The sequence below is a fragment of the Scardinius erythrophthalmus genome, assembly GCF_964197995.2.
Source record: "Scardinius erythrophthalmus genome assembly, chromosome: 3".
Taxonomy (NCBI): Eukaryota; Metazoa; Chordata; class Actinopteri; order Cypriniformes; family Leuciscidae; genus Scardinius; species Scardinius erythrophthalmus.
In genome coordinates this window covers 7,402,039-7,429,155 of record NC_138223.1, presented here as the reverse complement: position 1 = coordinate 7,429,155, position 27,117 = coordinate 7,402,039, and the positions used below count along the sequence as shown (strand labels likewise).

The 27,117-nt window shown below is 37.1% G+C and overlaps 2 protein-coding genes and 1 long non-coding RNA gene across 3 annotated transcripts; all 3 read left to right on the top strand.

Annotated features, from left to right (window-relative positions):
• Nucleotides 1–2,715: 2,715 nt before the first annotated feature.
• Nucleotides 2,716–8,908, top strand: LOC308687765 (interferon-induced protein 44-like). The gene is made up of 7 exons (XM_081360489.1): nt 2,716–2,765; nt 6,429–6,462; nt 6,938–7,145; nt 7,360–7,506; nt 7,598–7,775; nt 8,068–8,168; nt 8,255–8,908. The coding sequence occupies exons 3-7, from the start codon at nt 7,083–7,085 to the stop codon at nt 8,426–8,428; spliced, it is 663 nt and encodes a 220-aa protein (XP_081216615.1). The 5' UTR covers nt 2,716–2,765; nt 6,429–6,462; nt 6,938–7,082; the 3' UTR covers nt 8,429–8,908.
• A 1,138-nt stretch (nt 8,909–10,046) lies between these two features.
• Nucleotides 10,047–11,947, top strand: LOC308687766. Its single transcript, XR_014029794.1, has 4 exons — nt 10,047–10,180; nt 10,408–10,546; nt 10,859–10,996; nt 11,783–11,947. It is a non-coding gene; the product is annotated as an uncharacterized lncRNA (long non-coding RNA).
• Nucleotides 11,948–12,356: 409 nt separating this feature from the next.
• Nucleotides 12,357–26,469, top strand: LOC308687764 (monocyte to macrophage differentiation factor 2). Its single transcript, XM_081360488.1, has 8 exons — nt 12,357–12,460; nt 14,840–14,921; nt 17,879–18,039; nt 18,271–18,345; nt 20,600–20,701; nt 20,799–20,868; nt 20,952–23,561; nt 23,704–26,469. Exons 1-7 carry the CDS (start codon nt 12,447–12,449, stop codon nt 21,153–21,155), a joined length of 708 nt encoding a protein of 235 aa, XP_081216614.1. The 5' UTR covers nt 12,357–12,446; the 3' UTR covers nt 21,156–23,561; nt 23,704–26,469.
• Nucleotides 26,470–27,117: the final 648 nt, after the last annotated feature.

Sequence of the window (27,117 nt, the reverse complement as noted above, 5' to 3'; positions counted from 1 at the left end):
ATTACCATTCCATATTAATAATTTCACTAATAAGCAAGCTTCATTACAAGTGACAAAAAGGTCACTTAATATTTTATTCCAAAATTAGAACATATTTCTGTCAGAATTCGGTGAACGTTCTACGCAATCCAACTTGGCGGCGCTCTTAACAGATGTTTGTTTGTTCATTATTTCCTTAAAATAAGTAAAAAAAATCTCTCTCTCTCTGTTTTCGGTGCTGATGCAGTGACGCGTTCATGTAAACGGCACCTAAAAGCTGTCACAAAGAACCAGCAAAAGTAATGATGAATGAATGAATATGTAAAATATTGCGATGAGACATTTTAATTGTCTATTAATAAACAAGTGTTTTCTGTGTCGGCTGCAAAGGTGAAGTCTGACTCGCGATCTTCGCAGTAATGAACGCGCCGGAGAGAAATACACATTTACGGATTAAATCGTTTTATTTTGTTTTGAATGGTTCTGTTTAAAAGTAGAGATTTCTGTAGATAATAGATCTATTTCTATTTTTTTTTTTTAGGTGTGTGAGGCGAGTATAGGCTACCTTATACGTTGAGTTTCGGTTCATGGATGATAGCTTAACGTTAGCTCCAGTTCAGGCGCTGGCGCCTCCGTGTGTCGTGCATAGCTATCTGCTATTTACTTTTTATTTTAGAAAATTGGATAATGAAACACTGATTAAAATTAAGATACAATTAATACAAAACGAAATTCGTTTTAAAGAAAGGCTTTGTGCTTTCTGTTTGAGGTCTCTGTGAAAGTTTTAAAGCAGTCTTTTAGTGCCGCTTTGATCGGTCGCGTCCGTAATGGAGAACTGTCACGTAAAATAGTTTTTTTCCTCATAAATGCGAACACGAAAAATAAAAGACAAAAGACTTTTTTAAAAAAGACAACCATCCACAACTTTATAACACTCCAGTCAAAGTACCTCTTTTTGGTCAACATCCTCCTTTTTGTAGACGAAATAGTCCCAAATAGCTGATTTTGACTTTCTTTTTTGTACGAAATCATCATTCTCTTAATACACCATGGGTGCTGCTACCCTTCACATCGCATGTTCCGGCGATGTGACTATTGCTCATGCGCACAGCCCTACTAGCATATTTTAAACTAATCGGTTAACCGGTTTCAACCGGCTAATGAGGCTCGGTGGTCGGTCAAGAAAATTTTTTGTTTTCGCCATCCCTACTACGGACATCAGGCTCACACTGTGATTCTGAATGGGCTTTGGACATCTTATCCCGTGGCAATCACCACAATCCGGCTCGAAGGACCAATGTTAAGTAGGTTTATGGACTGTATTGACTGGTTCTGACTTAGTTGGGATCATCACAGGGCATCGGTAAGAATGCACAAAGTCCAAAAGTCCAATCACTGTTTAATAGTAGGATCAAGCCATCAACATACTCAGGGCATTGCGTAAACAGATGCATATGATATTGATGATATAAGGGTGTGTGGTTTCTATAATAAAAACAGAAATATAAATAATCAGTTTACAGTAATAAATGATAAACATTCTACTCAAAGAGAATAAACGCGTGAAGATACATGGCTATAAAATATAAACAATTGACTATAAATATACACGTGACTATCGTCTTATAACCATCTCTCAATCGAGTGTAATCTTCACAATCCACATAAATATGGTTCAATAACATCTGTAAAGTGTAAACACTAAAGTAAACACATGGAATATAATGCGAATAATGGAATATAAAATAAAGATAATGCACACAGTCATATCGCTAACATTAGCTTCACGGAAATCCGAAAACACTCGACATCAGAACGTTTCAACATATAATACAACAAATAGCAATATACATAAGATTAAAGACGGTATATGTGGAAATTAAACTTACTTTCAAAGTTACGCACACTCATCTATGGCTTGAATACACGCGAGCCCTCCACAGCTTTCAAACGAAACATAACCAGCTGCGTCAAACTTTGGGGGCGGGACTAAGATACGACTGTCAATCATTCACAACCCACCAATAAGAATTAACTTAGTAAGCCTTTTCAACACAAAAGGTGTGTTCGACATCGGCTGCGGCTGGATGCACCCGATCGGCGAGAGTAGCCGCGTGCAGGCGGGGAGGAGCTGCAAACGGAGACGTGAAGTCGGACACTTTCTGGGTCCCGTAGTGACCGCTCACGTGGTGTTTGCATACTTTACCACAGCTGAAGTGAAATAAATGCAATATTTGCCAAATAATGTTTCAGAGACATTTTCATTCAATACTTTATGTACTGCTTCTTACAGCGTCTGTTTGAACAAGAATAAAGTTCAACATAAGCTACTATCAATGAAGTGGAGTCTACGTTTTTTAATCAGTTTTACTTTGATAAACATGACACAATATAACATCACAAATACATGAAAAGAGTGTTTACTGTTTTAAAAAACTGATTTGTGCGCTTTAGAGGAACTAAAGGTGTTTGAATAAACACGCAACACATGTGATCGTTGTCATGCAATGGATTTGGCCAATCGTGGAACAGCTGTGTCGTCATCAGCCCTCGTGAAGCCCAGTGCAGCCGCTCTTGAGAAGCTGCGCTGGCTGAGTTCTCCGGCTACTCTCGAATCGCTCTCGCGGTACTTTGATGGCATACGTCACAGTCACGTGGCGTCGGCGCTGGATCAAGTCGGACAAAATTTCTAACCGGCATGCACTGCTTTAAGTCAGCCGCCGATCGGTCTGCGCAGAGCTGCATGAAGTCGAACAAGCCTAAAGACACCTACATCTTGCCTTGAGGTAAGCTAAAACATCAAAAATTAATTTCAAAGTGAACTATCCCTTTAAATGACCTATTTTAAATACACATTCATCTTCCCAGAGGTGAAGTATCCCTTTAAGTTCTGTTGCTTTTGAAAATTTAAAATAGTTATAATGAACAAGACACCCATTTAATTACATACCAAAGACGTGTTTATCAATCATTATTACTCTAATTACAGACATTTTCATAGGCTATATAAATATGATAACAATCAAGTAACTCATAGATAGCAATGTCAGAGAGTTTGGGAATACTAAAACATAATTTATACACATAAAAACATGAGATCAGAGTTTTAAAATCAAACAGTTTAAAAGAAAATAATGCATCACGGTTGTTTAAACCAATAAGCATAAAGCTGTGTCGTCAGCAAGTCGTTTCCCATCATGCTTTTGATCAGCGCAGTTGGTGGAGAGCAACTGAGTAGGGTTGTTTAAGATCAGCAAAAGCTGTGTTTGACATCGGCTGCGGCTGGGTGTATCCGATCGGCGAGAGTAGCCGCGTGCAGGCGGGGAGGAGCTGCAAACGGAGACGTAAAGTCGGACACTATCTGGTTCCCGTAGTGACCGTTCGCGTAGAGTGCGAATTAACCCACCATAATTGGGGGGTACTGCTCCTTCACTTCTTCTATGACCATCATGGTCCACTACCATATCAATCCCCACCGTGATCGCCAAGTGCAACATGTGTTGTGCAACACACATACAAGGTCTAAACATGCGACATTGACAAACTGATAATCAGTAGGCTATAATATCTCAATGTTATTATATATCCAAAAGAGAACTGGTTTGATCAACTCCCCAAAGTTAGAAGTTAAGTGCACTGAAATAGCCTACCATTCTAATTACAAGTAAAAGTAATACCTTTACAAGAAGCCTATTGCCTATTTCAGGGTTTTTCCTGGCTCAAAATGAGGCGGAGGTGGTAAAATCCTAATAATGTAGGCTATTTTATTAATTTATAAATTTTGTACATTTTAAAGATAAATTCATTAATCTGGTGCACTTTGAGTCCCCCGAATCCACTATTAAAAATAATCCACCCGCAAACCGCCCATATTCTTTGATTTAGATATCTGCATCTGATCAGCACATTACAATTATTCAAATTCTCAGTGTTACACATATCACACTGAAGTAGGCTGATTTAAAATGAACATTTATTTAAAATAAAAGTTCTTCTTTTGGCAAAATTACTTTTCCTTAATAGCCTAAACAAAGGCTTTACTTAAATTGTTTCATTACATCACTGTTTGAAAACACTCTTAACATTCTTAAATTTGATAAATATATTCAATTAAAATAATTAGACACTAGGCTGTTACCAATAAAATTAAATAATTTTCATTGAAAAATTATAACTGTATTAAATTAGATTATTTTAAATATTTTTGAATATACAAATAAGGAATGTTGAAAAGAATGATACTTTATGAAACTAGCGTTTTGTCATTCAACGTTGACACTTGCTTGAGAAGTTGAAGTCGTTCTCCATCTCCGTCAAAGAGTATAGAGTACGCCTCCGGTTCTGCCCTTCAGGAGGTAGTTCTCCCCGCTGGCCTTCGAGCATTACATTGGTTACCTATAAAGTTCCGTATTAAAGGTATTGCTACTGACTTATAAAGCCCTAAACGGCTTAGCTCCAGTCTATTTAACAGATCTTCTATCGCCCTATAATCCATCGCGCTCTTTAAGATCACTAAATTCGAGGCTTTTGGTCATACCTAGGATATCCAGATCCACCAAAGGAGGGAGAGCATTTTCACATTTAGCTCCAAAACTCTGGAATAGCCTTCCTGATACTGTTCGTTGCTCAGACTCGCTCTCCCAGTTTAAAACTAGATTAAAGACGCATCTCTTCAGCCAGGCATTTATATAATATTTTTAATCTTACAGTTAAATCCGACCTCTAGTTCATAAACGCCAGAGGAGAACTGGCCCCTGACTGAGCCTGGGTTCTCCCAAGGTTTTTTTTTTTTTCTCCATTAGGTCACCTGATGGAGTTTTTCGGTTCCTTGCCACTGTTGCCTTTGGCTTGCTCAGTTGGGGATACTTAATTTAATTAATCAATCAACAATACTAATTGATCAGCGTTACCAAACGTGGATGTTTTACACTAGAAACAAACACTGATGTACTATTTTATCTAATACTGTGAAGCTGCTTTGATACAATCTGTATTGTGAAAAGCGCTATATAAATAAAGTTGACTTGACTTGACTTGACTATAACCTGCGCGAGGCTTCTATACTCTTTGTCTCCGTTGCTTCTAGCGCCACAGTGGTTAAAAATGGTACGGTCCACAATAGGGGTGTCTGAAATCGCTTTACATTAAAATGTTCCTACAGTGAAAATAGGAGTTGACTTGTATTGTAACTGTAATTATATTTTTTCACAATATCATAAAAATTATCTGACCCCCCCAAACCTGATATTTCTGTCCCTTTGGGGGGTACTAGGTCTTCATTGGGGGGTATGGTACCCCCCAGTACCCCCTGTAATTCGAACTATGGCGTGGTGTATGCATATTTTACCACAGCTGAAGTGAAATAAATGCAATATTTGCCAAATAATACACAGATGTTTCAGAGACATTTTCATTCAATACTTTATGTACTGCTTCATACAGCGTCTATTTGAACAAGAATAAAGTTCAACATAAGCTACTATCAATGAAGTGGAGTCTACGTTTTTTAATCAGTTTTAATTTGATAAACATGACACAATATAACATCGCAACTACATGAAAAGAGTGTTTACTGTTATACAAAAATGATTTGTGAGCTTTAGAGGAACTAAAAGTGTTCGAATAAACACGAAACACACGTGATGATCGTTGTCATGCGGTGAATCCGGCCAATTGTGGAACAGCTGTGTCGTCATCAGAGCTCGTGCAGCCACTCTTGAGAAGCTGCGCTGGCTGAGTTCTCCGGCTACTCTCGAATCGCTCTCGCGGTAGCCTACTTTGATGACACGTCACAGTCACGTGGCGTCGGCGCTGTATCAAGTCGGACAAAATTTCAAACCGACATGCACTGCTTCAAGTCAGCCGTTGCATGAAGTCAAACAAGCCTAATGACTAGAAGTCAGATACTTCACATAAACTACATAAATTCATCAACTAAACATTCAGAAATGTCCTGTTGCTTCTACATGTTGTCAGTTCTTCAGAGTGTCTCCATTATTGTCTGACTCCGGTTTGAACATAAACATTGACATTTTCAGTGCATGTGTGTGAGGTACAAGGACACAAACTGTTGAAGCTCCGCCCCTTGTGCTGGGAGGAGCAGCTCATTTGCATTTAAAGGGACAGACACAAAAAAATGTTGTGTTTTTGCTCACCCTTAATAAGTGACAATTTTAACATGCTATATAAAAATATCTGTGGAGCTAAAACTTCACATACACACTCTGGGGACATCAAAGACTTGTTTTACATCTTGTGAAAAGGGCATTATACCACCCATTTAACCTAATTTGTAAGTAGCTTATTTATCCCAAAGGTATTACAACTCATGATGTGTAACAGCCATCCTCTGTCTCCCATATTTAAATAGATTACAAAGCATAGACACATTCTCAGAGAAAGATACTACCAATGTATTGTTAACTGAATTGTTTATTTGTTTTCCATAGAACTGGATAAACCATGGAGGAAATTTGAATGGGGGTAAGCTATACATGTTCATAAGCTATGCAGATAAAGTGTTTATTTATATTTCAGGCTATGTCCATACTCGAAGAGCAATTTTTTCATCTGTAATGTAAAAAGTGAAAATGAAAATGAAATTTTTACTCAACGTTATGTTTATGGATAAATCCACATGTGCTCTAACAAAAATATCTCCATCTTTCAGCAAACAAAGTAAGACAGGCCAAGCTAAAAGAGGCCATTTGTATTTTTTAACCTCCCATCCACCAATCCAGCCATGGTTTCTAGTCAATCCGTCATCTGGCGGCTGTCCCTGCTTATTTGCTTCTTTTGGGAAATACTCTGGGTTCGGATAGATTCCGGACTCAGAGCCCTCCCCCTAGACTGCACGCCAAATATGTATACTCTTCCCTCTGTCAGTTGTGTTAATTTAACTTGTGAATAAACTTGTGAATTTAGTGTGTAAATAAATGTGTCTCTTGTCTTTGTGCAGACAGAAGGAAGAGTTGAAAACATGTCTAGAGAATTTTCGTCTGAGTAATCCGGATGCTACACATGTCAGGATCCTGGTAGCTGGGCAAATTGGAGCAGGGAAGTCCAGCTTTATTAACTCTGTCAATAGTCCCTTTCAAGGAGAAATGGTTTGTGAAGCACAAGCTGATAATGTACAATCAGCCGCCAGTCATAGTTTCACGAAAAGAGTAGGTATTATTTGACTCCTATTGCACTCACATTAAAAATAAACATTATCTGAGGAAAATGAAGCTGCTAAGATGTTAGGAATATGCTATAAGGAAAAATCACTAATGGATCTAGGCAACTGTTTAAAATCAAAAGCATTGAAAATATTTTGCCAATGTGTGTGATATTTCCAAATATTATTTATGGTGCCATATTCTTGGTCTTTGTTTATAGTTGACCAGATACCACATCAGAAATGCAGATGGAGATTTGCCTTTTGAAATCTGTGACGTAATGGGCTTAGATCCTCAAAAAATATCTGAGTGTCAACCAAATGACATTGTCAAAACCATATATGGCTATGTGAGGGAGGGTTATAAAGTAAGTATATAAAGATATTAATATCATTTAAAATTAACATTTAAATGTGTGCATAACATTTTTAGATTTTGTCTTTATTTAACAAAACTAGTTCAGCGAGGATAATCCACTCCCTAGTGACGATAAACATTACAATGAATCCCCTTCAGTGTCGGATCAAGCTTTCTGCCTGGTTTATGTCATTGATGCAAGTACAATACATCTCTCTGAAGAGAATAAGATATTTCTTCAGAAGCTGAGGAGCATCCGCCAGACAATCAGTGATAACGGTAAAACTTTGTATGATTTTTATCTTCATTTTTTTTTTTATCACAACACTGTATAAAAGAGTCTACATTCCCTATGAGAAACTATTTAGCATAATGTGCATATATTAATATTTGATCTCCATTTCATCAATATAAAGGTACTCTAAGTTAACCAATAAAAATTTAACATTTGCTATTTGCTGTTTTTTTTTTTTTTTTTTTTTTTTTTTTAACAAAGTGAGATAATCTGAAAACACAGGAATATATAAAATCATTCAGATTAAAATAATTTAGACTTTGTTTCTCACTGTAGGGATTCCTCAAGTGATTGTTATGACCAAAGTGGATGAAGCATGTCCGCTGGTCAAAGAGGATATAAAGAAGATCTACATTAGCAAGAAGATCAAAGAGAGGGTATCATTCATTTAAACATCTATGCATGTTACATGTTCTATAGTTCGGTAGTTTTATAAACAATTTTGCATTCTGCTCCTGTCCAGATGGAGATCTGCAAAAGCGAAGTGGGTGTGCCAATGAACAGTATCTTTCCAGTGAAGAACTACCATGATGAGATTGACACAGATGATGATGTTGATGTTTTGATTCTCAAGGCATTTGATCAGATTGTGCGTTCTGCTAATGCAAGACTGAGAAAGGGTGCTTCAAACGTATGAGAAATTCACAAGACCTGAGAATGTTGTAACATGCATGGGCAGAGCATTTTAACTGTACAAATATAAAGTATTTTTAGGGAAAAAAAACCCAGTTTTTTTAGTTGAATGAATGTTAAATGATCAAACGTGTATTATCTTAAGAATCAGCACATTCTCTTATTTAATTTCATATAGAGCCTACCATTTACTCATATATGCACAGTACACACACACACACACACACACACACACACACACACACACACAAACAAACAAACAAACATATAACTAGTATCGTTGTGCCTGTGTAGATGGTGATGGCGTGTAACATTTTACTTCTACAAGACATTCCATTTACAACATGGTATAGGTACCGGTAATAGCCAACATTTGACAATAGTAAAATTGTGTTTTTGTGTAATTGTGTATTCCATGGTTTTCGAGCAAGATGTAAAATCTCTGCCTGCTACTTGAAAATAAAAATTAGTTGTTGGCAACTGCTTATTTTGTATAGTCTTCTTCTTCTGTGTGTGATTGGTAGCAGTGGCGTGCACAGACCTTCTCCGGGCAGAAGCGGACGGACCAAAAAGGGCACTTTTTTAAAACATTTATTTTTTAAATAAATCACCTGTATTTAAAGCAGTACCTGTCTGTCTGTTGTGTGTTTATATATTTTAATGACTTCCTCACAATTATTTGGAATATCTCGCTCGATGAAGAGCAGCAGTCGGTCAGAGAGCCTCTCTTCATTACCAATGAAAAGATGTTGATACAATTAGAATGCATAACACATCAAACAAAAACAGGGAAATGATGATAATATTACTAAATATTATTTACTTTACCAAAAAAAAAGGAATCAAGTAGGTAATTATGAGGAATTCATGTTTAGTTATGTTGATGTTATAAATGTTATGTATGTATTCATTAAAGCGTTAGCTATCATGAAATCAGTAACACTTTACAATAAGGTTTCATTAGTTAAATTTGTTAACATGAATAATTAACTGCATGCAATTAACACTAATAATTAACTGCACTTCTACACCATTTATTAATCTTAGTTAATATTAATTTCAGCATTTACTAAAACATTAAAATCAAAAGTTGCATTTGTTAACATTAGTTAATGCACTGACTGTGACATAACATGAACAAACAATTAAAAGTTGTATTATTATTAACTAAGATTAACAAATAGGCCGACAGTAGCCTAACAAATGTTTTGCTCATGATTAGTTAATGTTAGTTAATATGAATAATAAACAAATGAACCTTATTGTAAAGTGTACTATGAAATCAAAGATATAAATTCCTTACAGGGCTGGACATGGACTTAAAACTTCCTTTCACTAGATGTATTTCCCCAAGCTAATAACACTTGCCTTGGATAAAATCGAATAACATTGTCAGACTCAGAATGCGGCTGAAATTGAGTTATACTTTTATAATTGCTATTATTATTGTTAGTGGCAATGGTGTATAAGTGTATGTATTATAATATTTATTTTAATATGTATTATTATTTACATTTATCAGAAAGGGGCACAATACATTTTGATACAAAAGGGGCAGGGGCTTGACCAGCCAGCAGAGTGCAGGGGTGAGCTTTAAACACTTGAATACGCTGGTGAATGTCACAAAGAAGAGCGGATATAAAAGCCGTGGTACAACACTCGTCCTGTCTCTTTTCTCAAACAACTTTTGTGTGATCAAGACGCTGCGGTGCAACATGTGCGGTTTTTCAGAAACTCGCTTTGTGTTTGCAAGCGTGTAAGTATTGGTTTTTCTTTTCTTTTCAGAACCCCAATGTTGCGTAAGATTACGATATTAGCTTAAGACCCATATATTTATCTGCAGTTATGATTGGAGTGACACTATCAACGTTTCCGATTACTTTATTGCATGTAATTTACATTTACACACCTAAATCTCCTGCCAGGTTTTTTTTACACACGGGAACCGCCGCATATGAACCTATCTTTGTTTCCCCGTTGTAGAGTCTTCAGTCTGAATCATGTTGGGAGAACAGAAACACGTGGCTTTGGATGATGTTCGCCATTAACGTTTGAACGAGTAGAACATCTGCGCTTGATGCATCGATTCTAAATCGCAATGAATGCTATCAAGAGATGGGCGGTAAGTGAACCTTAGACAATGGATTCTGATATGCAATGTTTTTGAAAAATGATTGTACTTGAGCCACTGATGACTTCTATTACTTTTCTGACACCTCGTATGAACGCTGTTTTCAGCAGCTGATTATACATTCTAGTCTGAGGCTCTTGCTTAGCCTAATAAATGTGACTTATTTTAGGTTTCCCACGTTCATGCACTAGTGGGGTTTTTTTTATGCATTTATAGTCAATGTTTAGTGTGAAGGATGCTATTCTGCAAGAAACTTTGTGTAAATTATATTAAACCCCCAAATCTTTGTTTTGTGATTTGTAGAGTCTCCAGTCTGAATAATTTTGGGAGAACAGAAACATGTGGCCTTGGATGATGTTCGCCATTGGCCTTTGAACGAGTAGAACATCTGTGCTTGATGCATTGATTCTAAAACGCCATGAATGTGATCTAGAGATGGTGGTAAGTGAACCTTAGACAATGGACTCTGGTATAGGCCTACACCGTTTTGCAAATAAATTGAGCCGCTGATGACTTCAATTACTTTTCTGACACCTCGTATGAACGCTGTTTTCAGCAGCTGATTATACATTCTAGTCTGAGGCTCTTGCATGCGACTAATTTTAGGGTTCCCACATTCATGCTCTAGTGGGTTTTTTTATTTATTTTATGCCTTTTGTAGTGAATGTTTGGTGGGCAAGATGCTATTCTGCGAGCAACTTGTAGGCTTTTAAAGACCTTTCAAAGCTTAATCCGTTCGAGATCCTTTGTTAAAATAAAGTGCTTTTACCGTTATGGTTCTATAACTTGAAAAGATTGGGACCTAATATTGTTGGCAATAAGCCACAATCCTATAAATTAAATCTATATCTGGTAAGCACGTGGCTACAAAAGTCATAAATCTATTGGTCAAAGTGTGGGAACTCTTACTTCTGTAAGTTGTGTTGGTTTGCATTTAATGTATGGCATTTCAGCTGCTGAGATTGCTTTATTTTTCCCGTCAGCTTTCACTGATGTTAGAATGTTGAAGCTCCTGACTGCAAAAACGTGGTGTGAGACCATTAAAAAAAAAAAATTAAGAAGTTTGACTGATCGATGGTTAATGGGTCTGATTGTAAACTCTCCCTGAGCTGTTTAACTCCATACTACTACGCATCTCTCCGGACTGGTTGAGGCTGCAAGACATGGCCAGCTCAGTGTATGCTTGGATATGATGCAGCTTTACATCCTACTTTTTGTTTTTTGCAGGTGTGAAGACCAAGAAATCATCTGGTGGCATGCAGTTTGGAATCCGATCTCCTGTTCATGTGTGGATGTCAATGTGGAAATTAATGCATTTTTGAAACCCTAAATGTACAATTATGCATTTCAAATTACATGTTTGGATGCATTTGGTTGTTTAAATAAAAGCGTAAACAAAACCTTGACTTTTTCCTTTTTCTTTCCCTTTTTAACTCCTTTTGTATCAGTTTAGTTTCTATAATTTAAAAGAAAGAAATGCAGTTTTTATAAGCTCAAAGTTTAGGACCCCATAATAAAAAGGATCAATTGAGGTCTAATGCTGTCATGAAGCCTTTTAAAACCGAGAAATGTTTGAACCCAATATGGCATGTCCAATATTGAGTGATCTAGATGATCTGATGGACGATACATCGAATAAACCACCATCCTGTAGTGATCCACTCTAGGCATTTCTGATGACAGGAAGACCGGGTGCCTGAGACCGTTACATGCTCTCTACTCTACTTCCGGATTATTGCTCATAATGATCGCCTCGTTGTGTAGTTCAACACCCGAATGATGTTTCGGAGAGAGGTCGTTAATACATTCGTGTCGCTGAGTGACGAGCTCTGAACTGAATCTACGACGTTTTTATCTGGACTCGCGCAACTGTTGGATTTCACGCGTTTAAATGAAACTTATAAGGTGAGTAACGTTTAATGTGGCGATGCTGGAGATGAAAGAAAATAGAGAAATATGATTAAATTAGCGACTGTTCTGAATAGAGAGAGGAGGGTATTGTCAATGCTGTCGTTTTTCTGTCTAGCTGTCTTTTGTGATGTGACACCCACGCGCCACAAAGAAAAGCTAAACGTTACTCGTTTACGTGGGAAATATTAATGTTTATCTTTAAACCTGTGCATGTCGATTCTTGAAAGTTACGTTGTACTGTTAAAATGACGGTATTTCCAATAAACGAGTGTTCGATTCTCTCTGGACAGATTTGCGTGCTGCCTGACTGATGTTTATGGGAGTGGTAGAAAAATACGGTGTTTTAATACTATATTTGCGTAGAACTGTGACCATTTTTCAGATTTGACTGTAAACGTAAACCGGGAGCATGTAAGATTGAGCTCTCGGTGATTCATTGCCGTGTACGAACAGTTGACATCTGGATCTGTTCGGTTCATTGTCCGTGGCTTCGTGAGGATGTGCTGATAGCAAGTGCTAATGGGAAGAGAGAACACATTTTGAGTGATGCTGGACTGGCTCTTACCGTATGGTTTCAAGTAGTTAGGCTCTATATTGTTTATGGCTTCATGACGTAACTTTCATTTCCCTCCAAAATCTATTAAATGATTAAATAATACCAGGAACATGTTTTAAATTTCTTAATTTCTTAAATTAATGTTTTTTATTTTATTTTATGGGGCTTACAGTATCACTCTCCAGAAATTATAAACAATTAAAAGGCTGAGATTCTTGAAAAAAAAAAGTAGTCCAAATAGTATTTTCTTTTTAAAAATATTGTTAATATATCAGAAACTTTTGTCTAAAATTTCACTGTGGCATAAACAGCAGAGGACCATGACTGTGTCAATGGCATTTTTTAAAATATAGTATATATTTGGACACTTTTATGAAAATGACACGTTTTGTTACAATAGTTTCTTCAGTGTTTTAAACAAAATAATGAGCCAACATCTCTGTAAGAGATTATCAAAAGGATTTATTTTTCTTTTTTTTTTTTTTGTGGGGTGCATGAGTTTTAGTAAGTGTTGACCATTTTAATGAATACTAGAACAAATTTAGGCCATGCTATTTGGGTTACTAACAATAGAAATTAGGGCAGATGTGGGTTATATGCCTTGAACTAGATGTGGTCATTAAGAAACAACCATAGCTACAACCACGACCATAACTTAGCAAGTCAAATTAGTTTTGTTGACCTGATTTCATATTGCTTATTTAAGTCTTTATTAATCGTCATGAGGCTGCTGTGTGGTCAAACAAACCTGTTCTTATTGCTTTTTGTACTAACAAATATCTGCTCCATCAATCTCATTTTTGAATTCAACTCCTCCGAACATAAACATTTAGGAAAATTATGTAATACTCTTATCATCCGTCTCATCCTTCTTATCAATACTCTATCAAATTAATGTGCAGTGATTTATACCAAATTACTACTGAATTGGCACATAATGTCTTTCTCTGCATCACATTTCTAAGTTTCTCTATTTGGTAGCAAAACTATAACGTAAACTAGTAGTCTTGAATTCAAAGTGTCACTGTGGTACAAAAGAAGAAGAAAAGAAACCACACACAGCCTCATTCCTTTTCCGTCACAGTCTCATGTTTCCATGCCAACAGTGACATCAGCACTGTGCAGGGATGTGTGTAAGGATGAAAGACTCCTCTGCTGTGGTTCTCCATGGTTACCATCCACTGCCAGCCGACTGCAAAAGTTATTATCAGTCACATGATAATTTGACCTATATGGTGATTAACTCAGCAGCAATTATAATAAAACAATGCAATAATGCATTTGATCAAAAAATGGTAACACTTTTGTTTAGGGTCATTAGCATGAGGCTATGATGTTACTAGGATATTGACTGTTTATTAGTATTTATAAAGCACATATTAATGCCTTATTCTGCATAACCATATTCTACATCCCTTAATCATACCCAATAACTATTAATAAGCAGTATTTAGAAGTTCATTGAGGCAAATTTGTATTGAAATTTCATTAAAAAGGGCACATTTTTATTTTCATTCTGTACAACAAGTCTGTAGGAGTAAGTGAAATGTGTGGTGACATTTGTGGTGTATTTTACTGACTATAACAGTAACAGTATGCTGACTTACGGAATTGTTTAATCAAAACATTTTTTAGAAACCACCAGTTTAAATGAATTAACTTTATTACACAACATTCAAACTCAAATGTCAAGAGCATAATTACCGTAGCTTTAGGTAAGCAGGTAGGTAATAGTATGTTATGCATTTCTTTTTCAGTTTATAAGTAATAAGCTTTACCTGATCCTGCATTTTCTAACTCTTTCTTTTTGCTTTTAGATTTATGAACAATCGTGTACCATCTAATAAGAGATATCAGCCAACAGAATATGAACACGCTGCTAACTGTGCCACGCATGCGGTGAGTTGTGTGTTTAGAATAAGAATAAGCTAGAATAGGGAGGGATTAAGGAATCCCTGTAGTAGTGCAGTAATCGATTTCTGAGAAACGCTGTTGGAAGCGGAACGGACCGAGCACCAAAACACACTTGCAGTTAATCAGGAGTAAGGGGCGTATACACTCATGATGGGGGAGGTGCCTGTGTTGCTGTGTGTTTGTGAATTTAGGGGCGGAGCTATCAAAATAGGGGTGTGAATCTTTTAAGTAGGGGCGTGCTTGTTTTGGTGATTTCAAATATCAACAGCGTTTTTTCCAGAAATCACTTAGGCCTACTGCACCTTTAAATTATGTTTTATTAACAAAGTTCAGGTGGAGCACATTCAGATAATCAACCTAATTAGCACCCGACCTACCTCTATCCCATGACAGTTTTCCAGCATCCCTTCACCACCTCAATTCCTCAATCTTAAATATTTCCTATCCCAACCAGGAATGGGGGATGTGAGGGAGAGTGAACTCGTGAGGTGCTCATGGATGAGATGAGTTTTCAGCTGTTTCTTGACAATTGTCAGGGATTTGGCTGTCAAGTGAAGTCAAGTCACTTTCATTTAAATGGCCCTTTATACAATATAGATTGTTCAAAGCAGCTTTAAAGTGATAACAGGAAAATAATGCATTTTGGTTGTTGTTCTGCTGAAGTCAGTTCAGTGTTGATTCAGTTCCATTGTAAAGATAATCAATTAATAAATTAGTTAATTTAATCTATAAATCAGTTTTGCAAAAAATTGTCATCGTCCAGCGTCAGTACAGTCAGATAAAAAAATATTGTTGAATATTAAGTGTCCCTAACTAAGCAAGCCATAGGCGACAGTGGCAAGGAACCCAAACTCCATTAGGTGACAGAATGGAGAAAAAAACCTTGGGAGAAACCAGGCTCAGTGGGGGGCCAGTTCTCCTCTAGCCAATGAACGAACACGGTGTGATTATGATTCAGGCTGCATCACAAGTCAGAATTCAGATCGGGGTCGGTAGCATTCAAATATTCATCCCGTTCCTTTTGCTTGAAGATCGGATTCATCATGCCAATATGGAGCCAAAGCTGGCCATAGGGTCTGTGCGGAGGACCTGTCTGGTTCTTGTGGTCTTTGCTGAGGATCTGTGCCGATGGCTGTCATGTCGATGAGGCCTTCACAGGGGATTGTCTAGTAGACACGGTCTCTGCTGACATTCAGGGCTGCGTTTTGGTCGTGTCTAGGTGCAGGTCCACCATCTGATCTGGATATGGACCGGATCCAGCTGACTACGGTAACTTTGGGATAAGGATGAGACAAACAGACTAATATTAGCGTAATTGCCATTCTTACGATGTAACAAGTACATCGGGTGTTATAGAAAATGTTCCCGTTTTGGGTTTACCTAATTTATGCAGCCTAAAAATATTTTAACTGATTTGAATAGAAACAGAATAGAAATTGATAATGTGTTATATGTATGCCAGGTTAAAGAGACGTGTTTTTAGTCTAGTTTTAAACTGACAGAGTGTGTCTGCTTCCCGAACAATGCTAGGAAGACTATTCCAGAGTTTGGGTGCTAAATAAGAAAAAGATCTATCTCCTGCCGTTGATTTTGATACTGTAGGTATTGTCAGCTGGCCAGAATTTTGAGATTGCAATAGACATGAAGGACTCTAATGCGTTAAGATCTCACTTAAGTGCTGAGGAGCTAAACCATTTAGTGCTTTGTAAGTAATTAGCAAGATTTTAAAATGTATGCAATGTTTAATAGGGAGACAGCCAATGCATTGTTGACAGAACCGGGCTAATATGGTCATGCTTCCTGGTTCTAGTAAGAACTCTAGTCCATTTTTGACCAGAGTTTGTTTATTAAGTGTGAGGGGAACCACCCAGTAGACCATTACAATAATTTAGCCTTGAGGCCATGAACACAGAACTAAATTTACTGCTTTGTCATTGAGAACATATGTCGTAATTTAGATATATTTTTAAGATGGAAAAATGTTTTACAGATGCTAGAAATGTGGCTTTCAAATGAATAGCAAGGAACAGTGAACAAAAACTTTCTTGAGATTAATTGTGTGCTTCTCTGTTATGGTACCATGCAATGTTCACTTACAGACCGGAAGCTCCTTGAGGGCACGCCACTCGTAAGAGAGAGTGGAGGTTGGAGGGTGCTGAGCCAGTGGCTGTCCTGTAGGCAAGCACCGATGTCGTGAACTTGATGCGAGCCATAACCGGAAGCCAGTGCAGAGAGATAAACAATGGTGTGACGTGGACTTGTTAAAAACCAGTTGAGCTGCTGCATTCTGGATCATTTGTAGGGGTTTGATTGCACATGTTGGAATTCCAGCCAGAAGAGCATTACAGTAGTCCAGCCTAATAATGACAGGCCCTGGGTGAGAAGTTGTGTTGCATGCTCAGTTAGGAAAAGCCTGATCTTCCTGGTGTTGTTCTGTGCAAACTTACATGATCATGCTGTAGTAGCAATGTGGTCTTTGAAGGTCAGCTGGTCATCAAAGATTACCCCAAGATTCCTGGCCTAACTTGATGTGATTATTGTTGTTGAACTTAGCTGGATAATAAAGTTGTGCTGTACTGACGGGGTGGCTGGGAAGACAAGAAGCTCTGTCTTCGCTAAGTTGAGTTGTAGGTAATGTTCTTTCATCAATCCGCCAGGCAGTCTGAGATCCATGCAGCTGCCATGGGATCGTCTGGTTGAAATGAAAAGAATAGCTGTGTGTCATCAGCAATGATAGGAGAAACCATGTGCCTGTATGATGAGTCCCAGTGATGTAGTGTATATGGAGAAGAGGAGAGGTCCAAGAGGTCCATACTTGATCATGAGTATATACATATATACAATAAATGAATGCCATACATTTGTTTTGAAATTGTTTCCTATAGTCTACAGTCTGCAAATATTGTTCTATTTAATAATCAGTGATTATATTTTATTCTCAGCTCTGGATCATTCCCAGCATTGTGGGTGGGATCTTGTTGTACCTCTTATCTGATGACCACTGGGAGGAGATTTCAGCATGGCTTTATGGGGCGGGACTATCAAGTCTTTTCATCATATCCACAGTTTTCCATACTGTCTCCTGGAAAAAGAGTCATCTCCGGTAAGACTTTCAAATGAGCTAAATCAGCTTTTTGATCAGTACATTGTTTGTGTACTGGGAATTCAGACACTTGAACATGAATGTTAATCTAGCGAGTTGCAAGTGATTTTGTTTTCATTTTGTGAACTCAAGCTAGAGTAGCTGGAAGAATCTTTTAGGCCTAACTGATAATCTATCTTAATATTTATTTACACTTGTGCTTGAGAAGTGATATTTTACTTTACTTTTTAGATCGGTTGAACACTGTTTCCACATGTGCGACAGGATGGTGATCTATTTCTTCATTGCTGCATCCTACACACCATGGTGAGCTCATGTACAGAGTGAATGTTGTTTATGCATCAATTTAAGAAATTAGTTTTAAGTCTGCATTAGGGATTAATGGCTTTGTGTTTGGCTTTTATAAATTGACACAGTTAGAAGTGCAGGTTGGTAGCTATCACACTGTCAGTTTTTGGGATTGTCAACCGCATTTACTTACAGGCATGAGTATCGTTTGTTACAAGCTCATATCTCTGTCGCTGTAAGTTACCAAAACCACACATGAAAACCTGCAACTTACGGTAGATACCCGTTTGTGCAGTGCAGAGCGGCTCTCTTGGACTGTGACTTGACCAAGCAGTTGTGCAGTCCAGTTGTATTCACACAGCACGGGTTGTAGAATGCGGTTGTCACTCCTGTAAATCACTGTGTGTGAACGTAACTGTATTAAGGACTCAAATACAGGACTGAGGACCTGGTATTAAGTGGTATTAACCACTTGTTTACACCTGGTATTAAGGTGTGTTTTGGTCAATCGGATCACAAGTAGAGGAGGGAGACACATTCCTGTTTATACCTGGTATTTGAATACATCCCTTTTGCCCACTTTCAACCACTTCTGTCCTGATATCTTTGAGGGGAGGATCTATAGGCGGGTAAATGTATGGACTTTTTCAGATCTTTTGATGTTATGAACGAAATTAGCTCACACAATTTACATATGAACATGACCATGGAAAACAGAAAAACATACGTAGAGCAGTAGGTAGCTTTCGTTTCTGCTCTGACAGCCGCAAGACCATGCCTGAACACACAGTGAGTGTGTGTTAGAAATCAGGAATGGTGAGAGAACATTGTGCTTGTCTTTATCCGACAAAGTTTAAATCCTGTCTGGCTAGCGCGCTTCCCATAATGTTTATGCATTTAGGTGGGGAGTGAGCGGTCTTTTCCGGATGTTCGAACACATTCGACCACTTGAGCGTCTACACATTATGAAAGCAATCTGGTCAATCTACCTCTGGAAGTGGTTGAAAGTGAACAAGCTCAATTTTTTTTAGACCCCATTTACACCTGTATTTAGCGTTGTCCACTTGTGTTCCAATCGACCAAAACGCATCTTAATATCAGGTGTAAACAGGACCTGACATCTGTATTCTGTTGCTGTGCGAATGTGGCCATGAAGACCAAGGGTTCAAATGTGCCAATCCTTTTAAGTTTGTTTCCACTAAGATGTGTGAATCCGTTTTTAGCAGAAATACTGATGGTGCCATAGATTCTGTTAACACAGAAAATGTTCCTTATTTTGGAGCACCATTAGTTCTATAAAAGGATGTGTTTCTTAAAGTCACAAAAACATCTATTCTTATCTTTTTATGGAATATTCCTGTATTTATTATAAATTATATGATTTATCTTCTCTGATGACGTGTTTTCTGGTGCGAATTTACTGGACCTACATTTTCTTGTTCAAGAACCTGTTTCACTCTGATATACACTAATGAGCCAAAACATTATGACCAGATGAAGAGAATATTGTTGATCATCTTCTAATAAGACTACATACTAAGGTCTGGGTTGATTAGATGGTAAGCAAACAATCAGTTCCTGTAACTAACGTGTTGGAGGCAGGAGAAATGAGCAGGAATAAAGATCTGAGCATCTTTGACAAGGTCAAAATTGTAATGGCAAGGTGACTGGGTCAGAGTATCTCTGAAATGGCAAGGCTTGTGGGTCAGCAGTGGTGAGAATTTACCAACAGTGTTACGAGGAGGAACAAACCAAAAACCGGCGACAGGTTGTTGGGTGTCCAAGGCTTATAGATGCACAAGGGTATAGAAGGTCACAACTTCCATTTCATGCCAACTTTAAACTTGCAATATTTTGTTATTTAATTTCAAGTCAAACAAGTATTCGGAGAAATAGTGATCATTTTCTGAAGTATGTTAAACTGATACAACTGAAAACAATTCTCAGTCCAATTCACATTTTATTCAACAGACATGTTTAGTTGTAGTAATTAAAATAATGTACTCGTTTTGATCAATTACAAAGAAGTCAGATGTTGAATTAGTCTTTTCAGTGCTTTGAGTATAGTTGTTTTCCTATTTGTGACCCAGCTGCATTGCCTTGAGTTATGAATCTCAATTGTACTTTTACATTTATTTTATCCAAATGGATTTACAGTGCATTCTGAATTAACAAATAGTGCTTATATTCCCTGGGAATCAAACTGTGAGACTTTCACAGATAGCTGGTGTCTGAAGCACCATTAATTAAGGATGTAATGGCTTTATGGCAGGCTGACGCTGCGGGAGCTTGGTCCATGGGCTGCCCACATGCGTTGGGTTGTCTGGGTGATGGCCACTGTAGGAACTGCCTATGTATTCTTTTTCCATGAAAGGTGAGCACGTGTTTGACAAAGTGTTGATTTCTACTTACATTTTCACTTTGGTACGTTTTCTGTGCTACAGGTGTTTCTTGTGTCCTTTGTGTTACAGGTTTAAAGTTGTAGAGCTGATTTGTTACATAGCAATGGGTGTTTTTCCCGCCCTTGTCATCCTCTCTATGGTAAGAAAATGAATGCTTTCAGTTGCAAATGTCATGACAGACTAATTAGAATTAAATGAAATGTCTGTCTGTTTTCCTTATAGGCAGACAGGTCAGGTCTGTGTGAGCTGCTGTTTGGTGGCGGGTGTTATGTGTTGGGCATTGTGTTCTTTAAAAGTGATGGAATAGTGCCCTTTGCTCACGCTATATGGCATCTCTTTGTTGCAATGGGAGCAAGCATCCATTACTATGCCATCTGGAAGTACCTGTACACACCTCTAAATCAACCAACCAGTACGGCCCGGTGACACACCTATGCATACACCTAACCACAAATCATTTGAATATATATTTGCCACTAAAGTGCTAAAATTCTGCTAAAGCATAAACAATATTCTTTGTTTTTTTCTCTTGTGTTTTTGCTAGCGAACAGTTTGACTGATGTAACTCTTGTCACTTATTAATAGGTCTTTAACTAGCACAGAAATTACAACTAGCCTTTGTGAGACTACAGACAGCAGGGGTCATTTTGGACCTGAAGCCGTGTGCAATCCTGAGACTGATAAAGGATCCAGAACATGAACATTTCTGGAAAAATCTATGGACGTATTACATGACGGTTTACAATTTTTTAAAAGGTATATACTGAGCAAATGTAAAATCACTGCCAGATATTTGTAAAAACACTCATCCTGGATAGTACTTACTTGACTACAGTTAAGGTATTTCTGTAGTGTTTTTTTAAATTGATGTAAGATTATTCTGCCAATTCTGCCACTGCCAGTGGGGAGATATTCTTATTTCTGTCAGAAATATGAGTACATTTTGTATTACTGTACACAGTATCGATTCTCCATGCTTCTAGTCTAGTGCAAGTTTGTTGCATTTTTGGATGTGTAATGTCTTTGGAAAATGCCACAAGTGCTTGATGACAATGTCCAGGGAAAGATTTGCTTAAAGATTTCATGGCTTAAAGGATAAGTTTAGGGTTTTTCGACTCATACCACATTATGATTGTGTTTTTAATTTTTCTTTCAGATTTAAAATATGCTTTGTTTGATTTACTAAAATATAAATCAAAAAAGTATTATTTAATATTTGAAATAATATTAAATTATTTAATCAACTCGACTACAATAGGGTTTCAGCAACAACAACAAAATTTAGGAGTTATGTCACAGCTCACTGTTTCATTCTCTATATTAAGACTTGCATGGGGTTTTAAAGTGCCCCTATATGCTTTTTCCAATAATACCTTTCATGCAGTGTGAGTTTGTGAATGTAAAAGGTCTGCAAAGTTTTAAAGATCAAAGTGCATGACAAATAAAAATGAATGTCTCCTTTAAGACAGGTTTGATTCTGAACTGCCGAAACGAGTCGTCTGCGACTCCAGTCTCACTTCCGTGTAACAATGTAACACATTTGCATAATGCCACCCTATGGTCTTCATTGGTTGCTCGCGAACAACGTCTGACCCGCCCTTAAACACTGTAGTTGTAGCTGAGGCCTGGAAGAGTTTGGTTCGTGTTGTCGACGTGTCGAAAATATGCTGTTTTTAGCGCTGCGAACCCACTTTGCTTGCACTTACACAAAAGGATAAGGACTCACGCTGGAATTGATACGGCATTGTTACATCGTTCGTATCACTGTTTATGCAAGCGCTGAGGAAGCCTACAAAGCTGAAATTCAGTAATAGGCGTTTCGTTTCCGACATGTGCTGTAAGCTGTTGACCAATCACAACAGACTGGGCCGTCTGAAAATTACGTCTGATTTTGGATGCATGTAAATCTATTGAAGGAGACCCCAAAAACTAAATTTGTAACCTTTAAAATAGCATAATAGGGGCACTTTAAAGGCTTTTGTCCATTTTACTGCACTCAATTCCAATGAAAATCTGAAATTTTAAATGTTTTATTTACGGTAATTTATTTAATTATTTATTTAAACTTTCAGCCGTTGAAGGTATTATATTACAAATCATGTTGTATGAGTGCTTAACAGGATATGAAACAGATACACTGAAAATCGCCAGCTATTTGCCTTCATAATTTAAAGGTTTCATCAACAGGAGTACAAATTACACAGATTTTTAGTCAGGTTCACCTCAGATTATTTTGATCTCTTTGAACTCAATAAAAGGAACAGTTACCCAAAAACTGAAAATTCTGTCATTAATTAGGCCCTGTTTACACCTGATGTTAAGATATTTTTGGTTGATTGGATCACAAGAAGACGAGGGACCTGTCTCTTTTGTCCACTTTCAACCCCTTCTGTCCTGATTTCTTCGAGGGGAGGGTATGGGTGGGTAAATGTATGGTTTTTTTCAGATCTTTTGATCTAATGGACAAAATACGTTTGCGTAATTTACATATGAACGCCCCGGAGACGACAGAAAAACATACGGAGAGCAGCAGCTTTCGTTTCTGCTCTGACAGCCGTAAGAGCACGCTGAACGCTGAGTGTGTTAGAAATCAAGAATGGTGAGAGAACATTGTGCTTGGTATGTTTTTCGTCTTCAAACCAAACTTGGGTCTTCAGCTGATAAAGTTTAAATCCCGTCTGTCTAGCGCGCTTCCCATAATGTTATTGCATAGGTCAGTAGGTGGTCTTGTGATCTGATTAATCTGTTCAACCACATTGGACCACATGAACGTTTACATTACGAAATAATCCGGTCAAATGCGTTTTTAACTACCTCTTGAAGTGGTCGAAAGTGGACAAGCTCAAAACTTTTTAGACCCTGTTTACACCTGTATTTAGTGTTGTCCACTTGTGTTCTGATCTACCAAAACGCATCTTAAGGTGTAAACAGAGCCTTAGTTCCAAACTCGTATGTTTTTGTCTTTCTTCTATAGATTTTCCAGTCTAAACTTGGGCTGTTTCGACTTCTTAAATAATAAAACTGCAACAATAAAATACCATAAAAAGGTTTCTCATTTTATTGTGCAAGAAAGAAAATCATAGAGGTTCGGAACAACATGAGGGTGTAAATAATGGCAGAAATTTCATTTTTGGATGAATTAAAATACACATTTAGCACACTTTTGTGATTATATGGTTTTTAGTACCGTCTCAGCTTCAACATCTGATTACCAATGGTCAAGGTTTGTAAATTAGCCATTACATTTTCCATTGGACTGATCAGCCAAAGCTTTTCCTCTCAGGGTTGCTAAATCGCTGGCTGGTAATCACAATTTCTAAAGCATTCCATTTTTGTTGCGCTCCCTTAGCCCATTCATGTTTTAATAACATTTTAACGTTGAAAATAAATTGAACATTGTAATATTGTAATGTTGATCAGGGCTAATAGGTGATCAGGGATCAACCACAGATTGTCAAGTAAAATTAAACATGGGGACGCTTACACACAAACAGTCTGTAGTTTTTATTTCTCCAACTAATAAACTAAAGTCTATTAAACAAGTATTTAAATTTGTATGGCCTTTACAATAACGTAAAGCTCTTAAATGACTCTTAAAACTCAACAGAATTTTTCCCAAAATGTGCATTTGTTATTGTTTTACATCTTAAAAGAACTGATATTTATTGTATTATGAATATAGAAAGTGTTTGGTCAATAGTTGTAATCCACATGTACAGTACGTAATCATATTTAGCTATAAATGCATTATAATGTTGATATTTATGTTTGCTGTGTTAAGATTATACATTTCATAAGGATTTCATTAGTGTTTTTTGGAAAAGTATTTTTATTTGCTGTTTTTTTCCCCCCCAAAGTTTTATTTCATGATGAGTGAATTTCAGCTGAAATGTGTATGCTATTGAAACACATCGCCTTAGTCAGTGAAGATTTACGCTTTTAGTGGACCAACAAGGTGAACGTGATTTCACCAAGTTCAACATGTTCCTGGATCAACATCATTGTTGGTCCTGGAACAACATTCAAATCAACCAATCAGATTTGAAGGACAAGTTTACAGTTTATGTCAAGTTTAGGCTTACAACCAGGTGCTTCCACATCAATGTTATTCACATTCGTTCAACAAAATATGTTAATCCAGGAACATGTCTTACTTGGCAAAATACCTGTGACCTTGCAAACACACTGTCAGGTACGTTTTTGCACCCTTACAGGGTTTAAGTTGAAAGTAAGGGCTGTTTGTGACTTAAGGTTTCAGTTTGGACTTGAAATTGCTTCTGCTCTCATTTTTTGCTTTACGGAGACTTATGAGTTGCACTGACAATGCAATTTTTTGTAAATACATGAGACCCTAATGATATTTTATTAACCAAGTAAGTGTTGATGTTATGGATGCTGTTGCCTATAATATTCAGTTCTAATGTTCAGTATACAGTAATATCTAAATCTATACATTTTTAACACAATTGTACAATGACTTTAACTGTTTCTAAATGATTTTAAAATGTGTTAATGACTTTTGTTCATTAAGTGTTCCCTGCTTTTGTCATTTTTGACTGCTTTTTTCAAATCTTTGTTTGGTGTATTCTGCTTTATGACAAATGTGTTTACTATGAAGGAGCAGTTACAGTTTACATCCACCATAGAGCTTTCACTGCCACTCAGCCTGAGATTATTCATTTCGATTTTCTTTGACCTTGAATGAAAACAACACTATTTATTATAACTTATTAGCGTGTGCATACTGAATGTACAAAAGTCTCACTTTTGAGTCACTAGAAAATGCTGGATGGCAGATATTTGATAAATGCTGTGATTAATTATGGTGTTTTAACATGTTGAAATGATAGAAAGCTTATAGTTTACCTTTGACTCAAAGCCAACCGAAATAGGACAAACCAAGTCACACAATTTAATGCTATTTTGCCCTGACAAATCTTTCTTAAAGGGAGGGATAGTTCACCCAAAATGTTTTAATTCTGTCATCATTTACTCCCCCAAACCTGTATGAATTTATTTCTTTGCTAAACACAGAAGAAGGTATTTTGAAGAAAATGGGTAAGCAAACAGTTGACAGTAGCCATTGACTTCCGTAGTACGAAAAAAAAATGGCTAAAATGGTCAATGGCTACCATGAAATGTTTGGTTACCCACATTCTTCAAAATGTTTTCCTCTGTTCAGCAGAAGAAAGAAATGCATAGAGGTTTGAAACAACACAAGTAAATTATGACAGAACTTTAATTTTTGTGTGAACTAAACCTTTAAATAATGTAGAATTTAGTGTGTTCATGATATCTGACACCAAACTTCACAAAACATCAGGCTGCCTACCGGTCCTTAATTCTGGGGAGAATTATGAAAAATATGAATTCAGTAAAATGACTGAATCCTCTATTTAAGCTGAATCCACTTGAAACCTAACCCTGACCTCGCTGTAAATATCATTTGTGCCTTTTCTAGTTTGGGTGTGTTTCGGAACAGTTCAAGGCTTTGTCTTGTTGGCCATTCTGCTTATAAAAATGTCTTTTGAACCTTTCACATGAAGGTATTTGTGATTGTGATTTCGCTGCAACGTTTGTATTGCCCCAGTTTTTGTATTTGTATTAAGACCATGTTATTTCATATACCAATGCTTTTTATCAAGGAAACTTCCTTCTGAAGCATCATTTGAGTCCTGCATTCTACGCATTTTGTATGTATGTGGGTTGATCAATAAACACAAAGAATAAACACCATTTTGAGCCCAATTATTCATTAATTTATTGCTTTATTTACTGAAATTGCAGTTAATGTTGAATACTGTCATGCTGCAGGATTCGCATTTTAACTAAAATGTTCCATATAAAATGCATGTTCTTTACTGTCTATCCAAATAGATTTGGCTTTGATTAAATCATGTTTTAATTGCCAAGACAAAATTCGAAATGGAATTTACAACCAACAAATGGCTGTATTAGATCATTGCTACAGTATTTCTCAGCCATCAGTTCCACCACCAAACCACCAGATGTCACAATTCTAGTTTGGTTTTACTTCATTGTGATCATTTTCTGTTTTTCAGTGCAGACTTTAAAAAGAATGTCAATGTTTTGTATGTAAAAATAAAAAATAAAAAGGGGACTTCTTTCAAGGATTTTTCATTTTTATGCCATGGATCAATCCATTATACAGATTTAAACACTGACATTTGTAATGTAGGCCTACAAATGAGAGCCAAAAACATCCTGGGATTTGAATGAGTATATGCTTCATTCTGAGCTGCCGGATGTCCCAGTAGAGGGCCCCACTTTACACCCTCAGGAGACTTCTGATCTATTAGTCATTCCACTGGAATTAATTATTCATAGAGATCTGCCATGTTCTTAACAGACATTTTCAGTAAAGTGC

Coding starts and splice junctions, on each gene's coding strand:
- LOC308687764 (XM_081360488.1), top strand. Junction 14,922..17,878: donor CTAACTGTGCCACGCATGCG/GTGAGTTGTGTG, acceptor TTTTATTCTCAG/CTCTGGATCATTCCCAGCAT. Junction 20,869..20,951: donor CCCTTGTCATCCTCTCTATG/GTAAGAAAATGA, acceptor TTTTCCTTATAG/GCAGACAGGTCAGGTCTGTG.
- LOC308687765 (XM_081360489.1), top strand. CDS start 7,083: ATGGTTTGTGAAGCACAAGCTGATAATGTACAATCAGCCGCCAGTCAT. Junction 7,146..7,359: donor GTCATAGTTTCACGAAAAGA/GTAGGTATTATT, acceptor CTTTGTTTATAG/TTGACCAGATACCACATCAG. Junction 8,169..8,254: donor GCAAGAAGATCAAAGAGAGG/GTATCATTCATT, acceptor GCTCCTGTCCAG/ATGGAGATCTGCAAAAGCGA.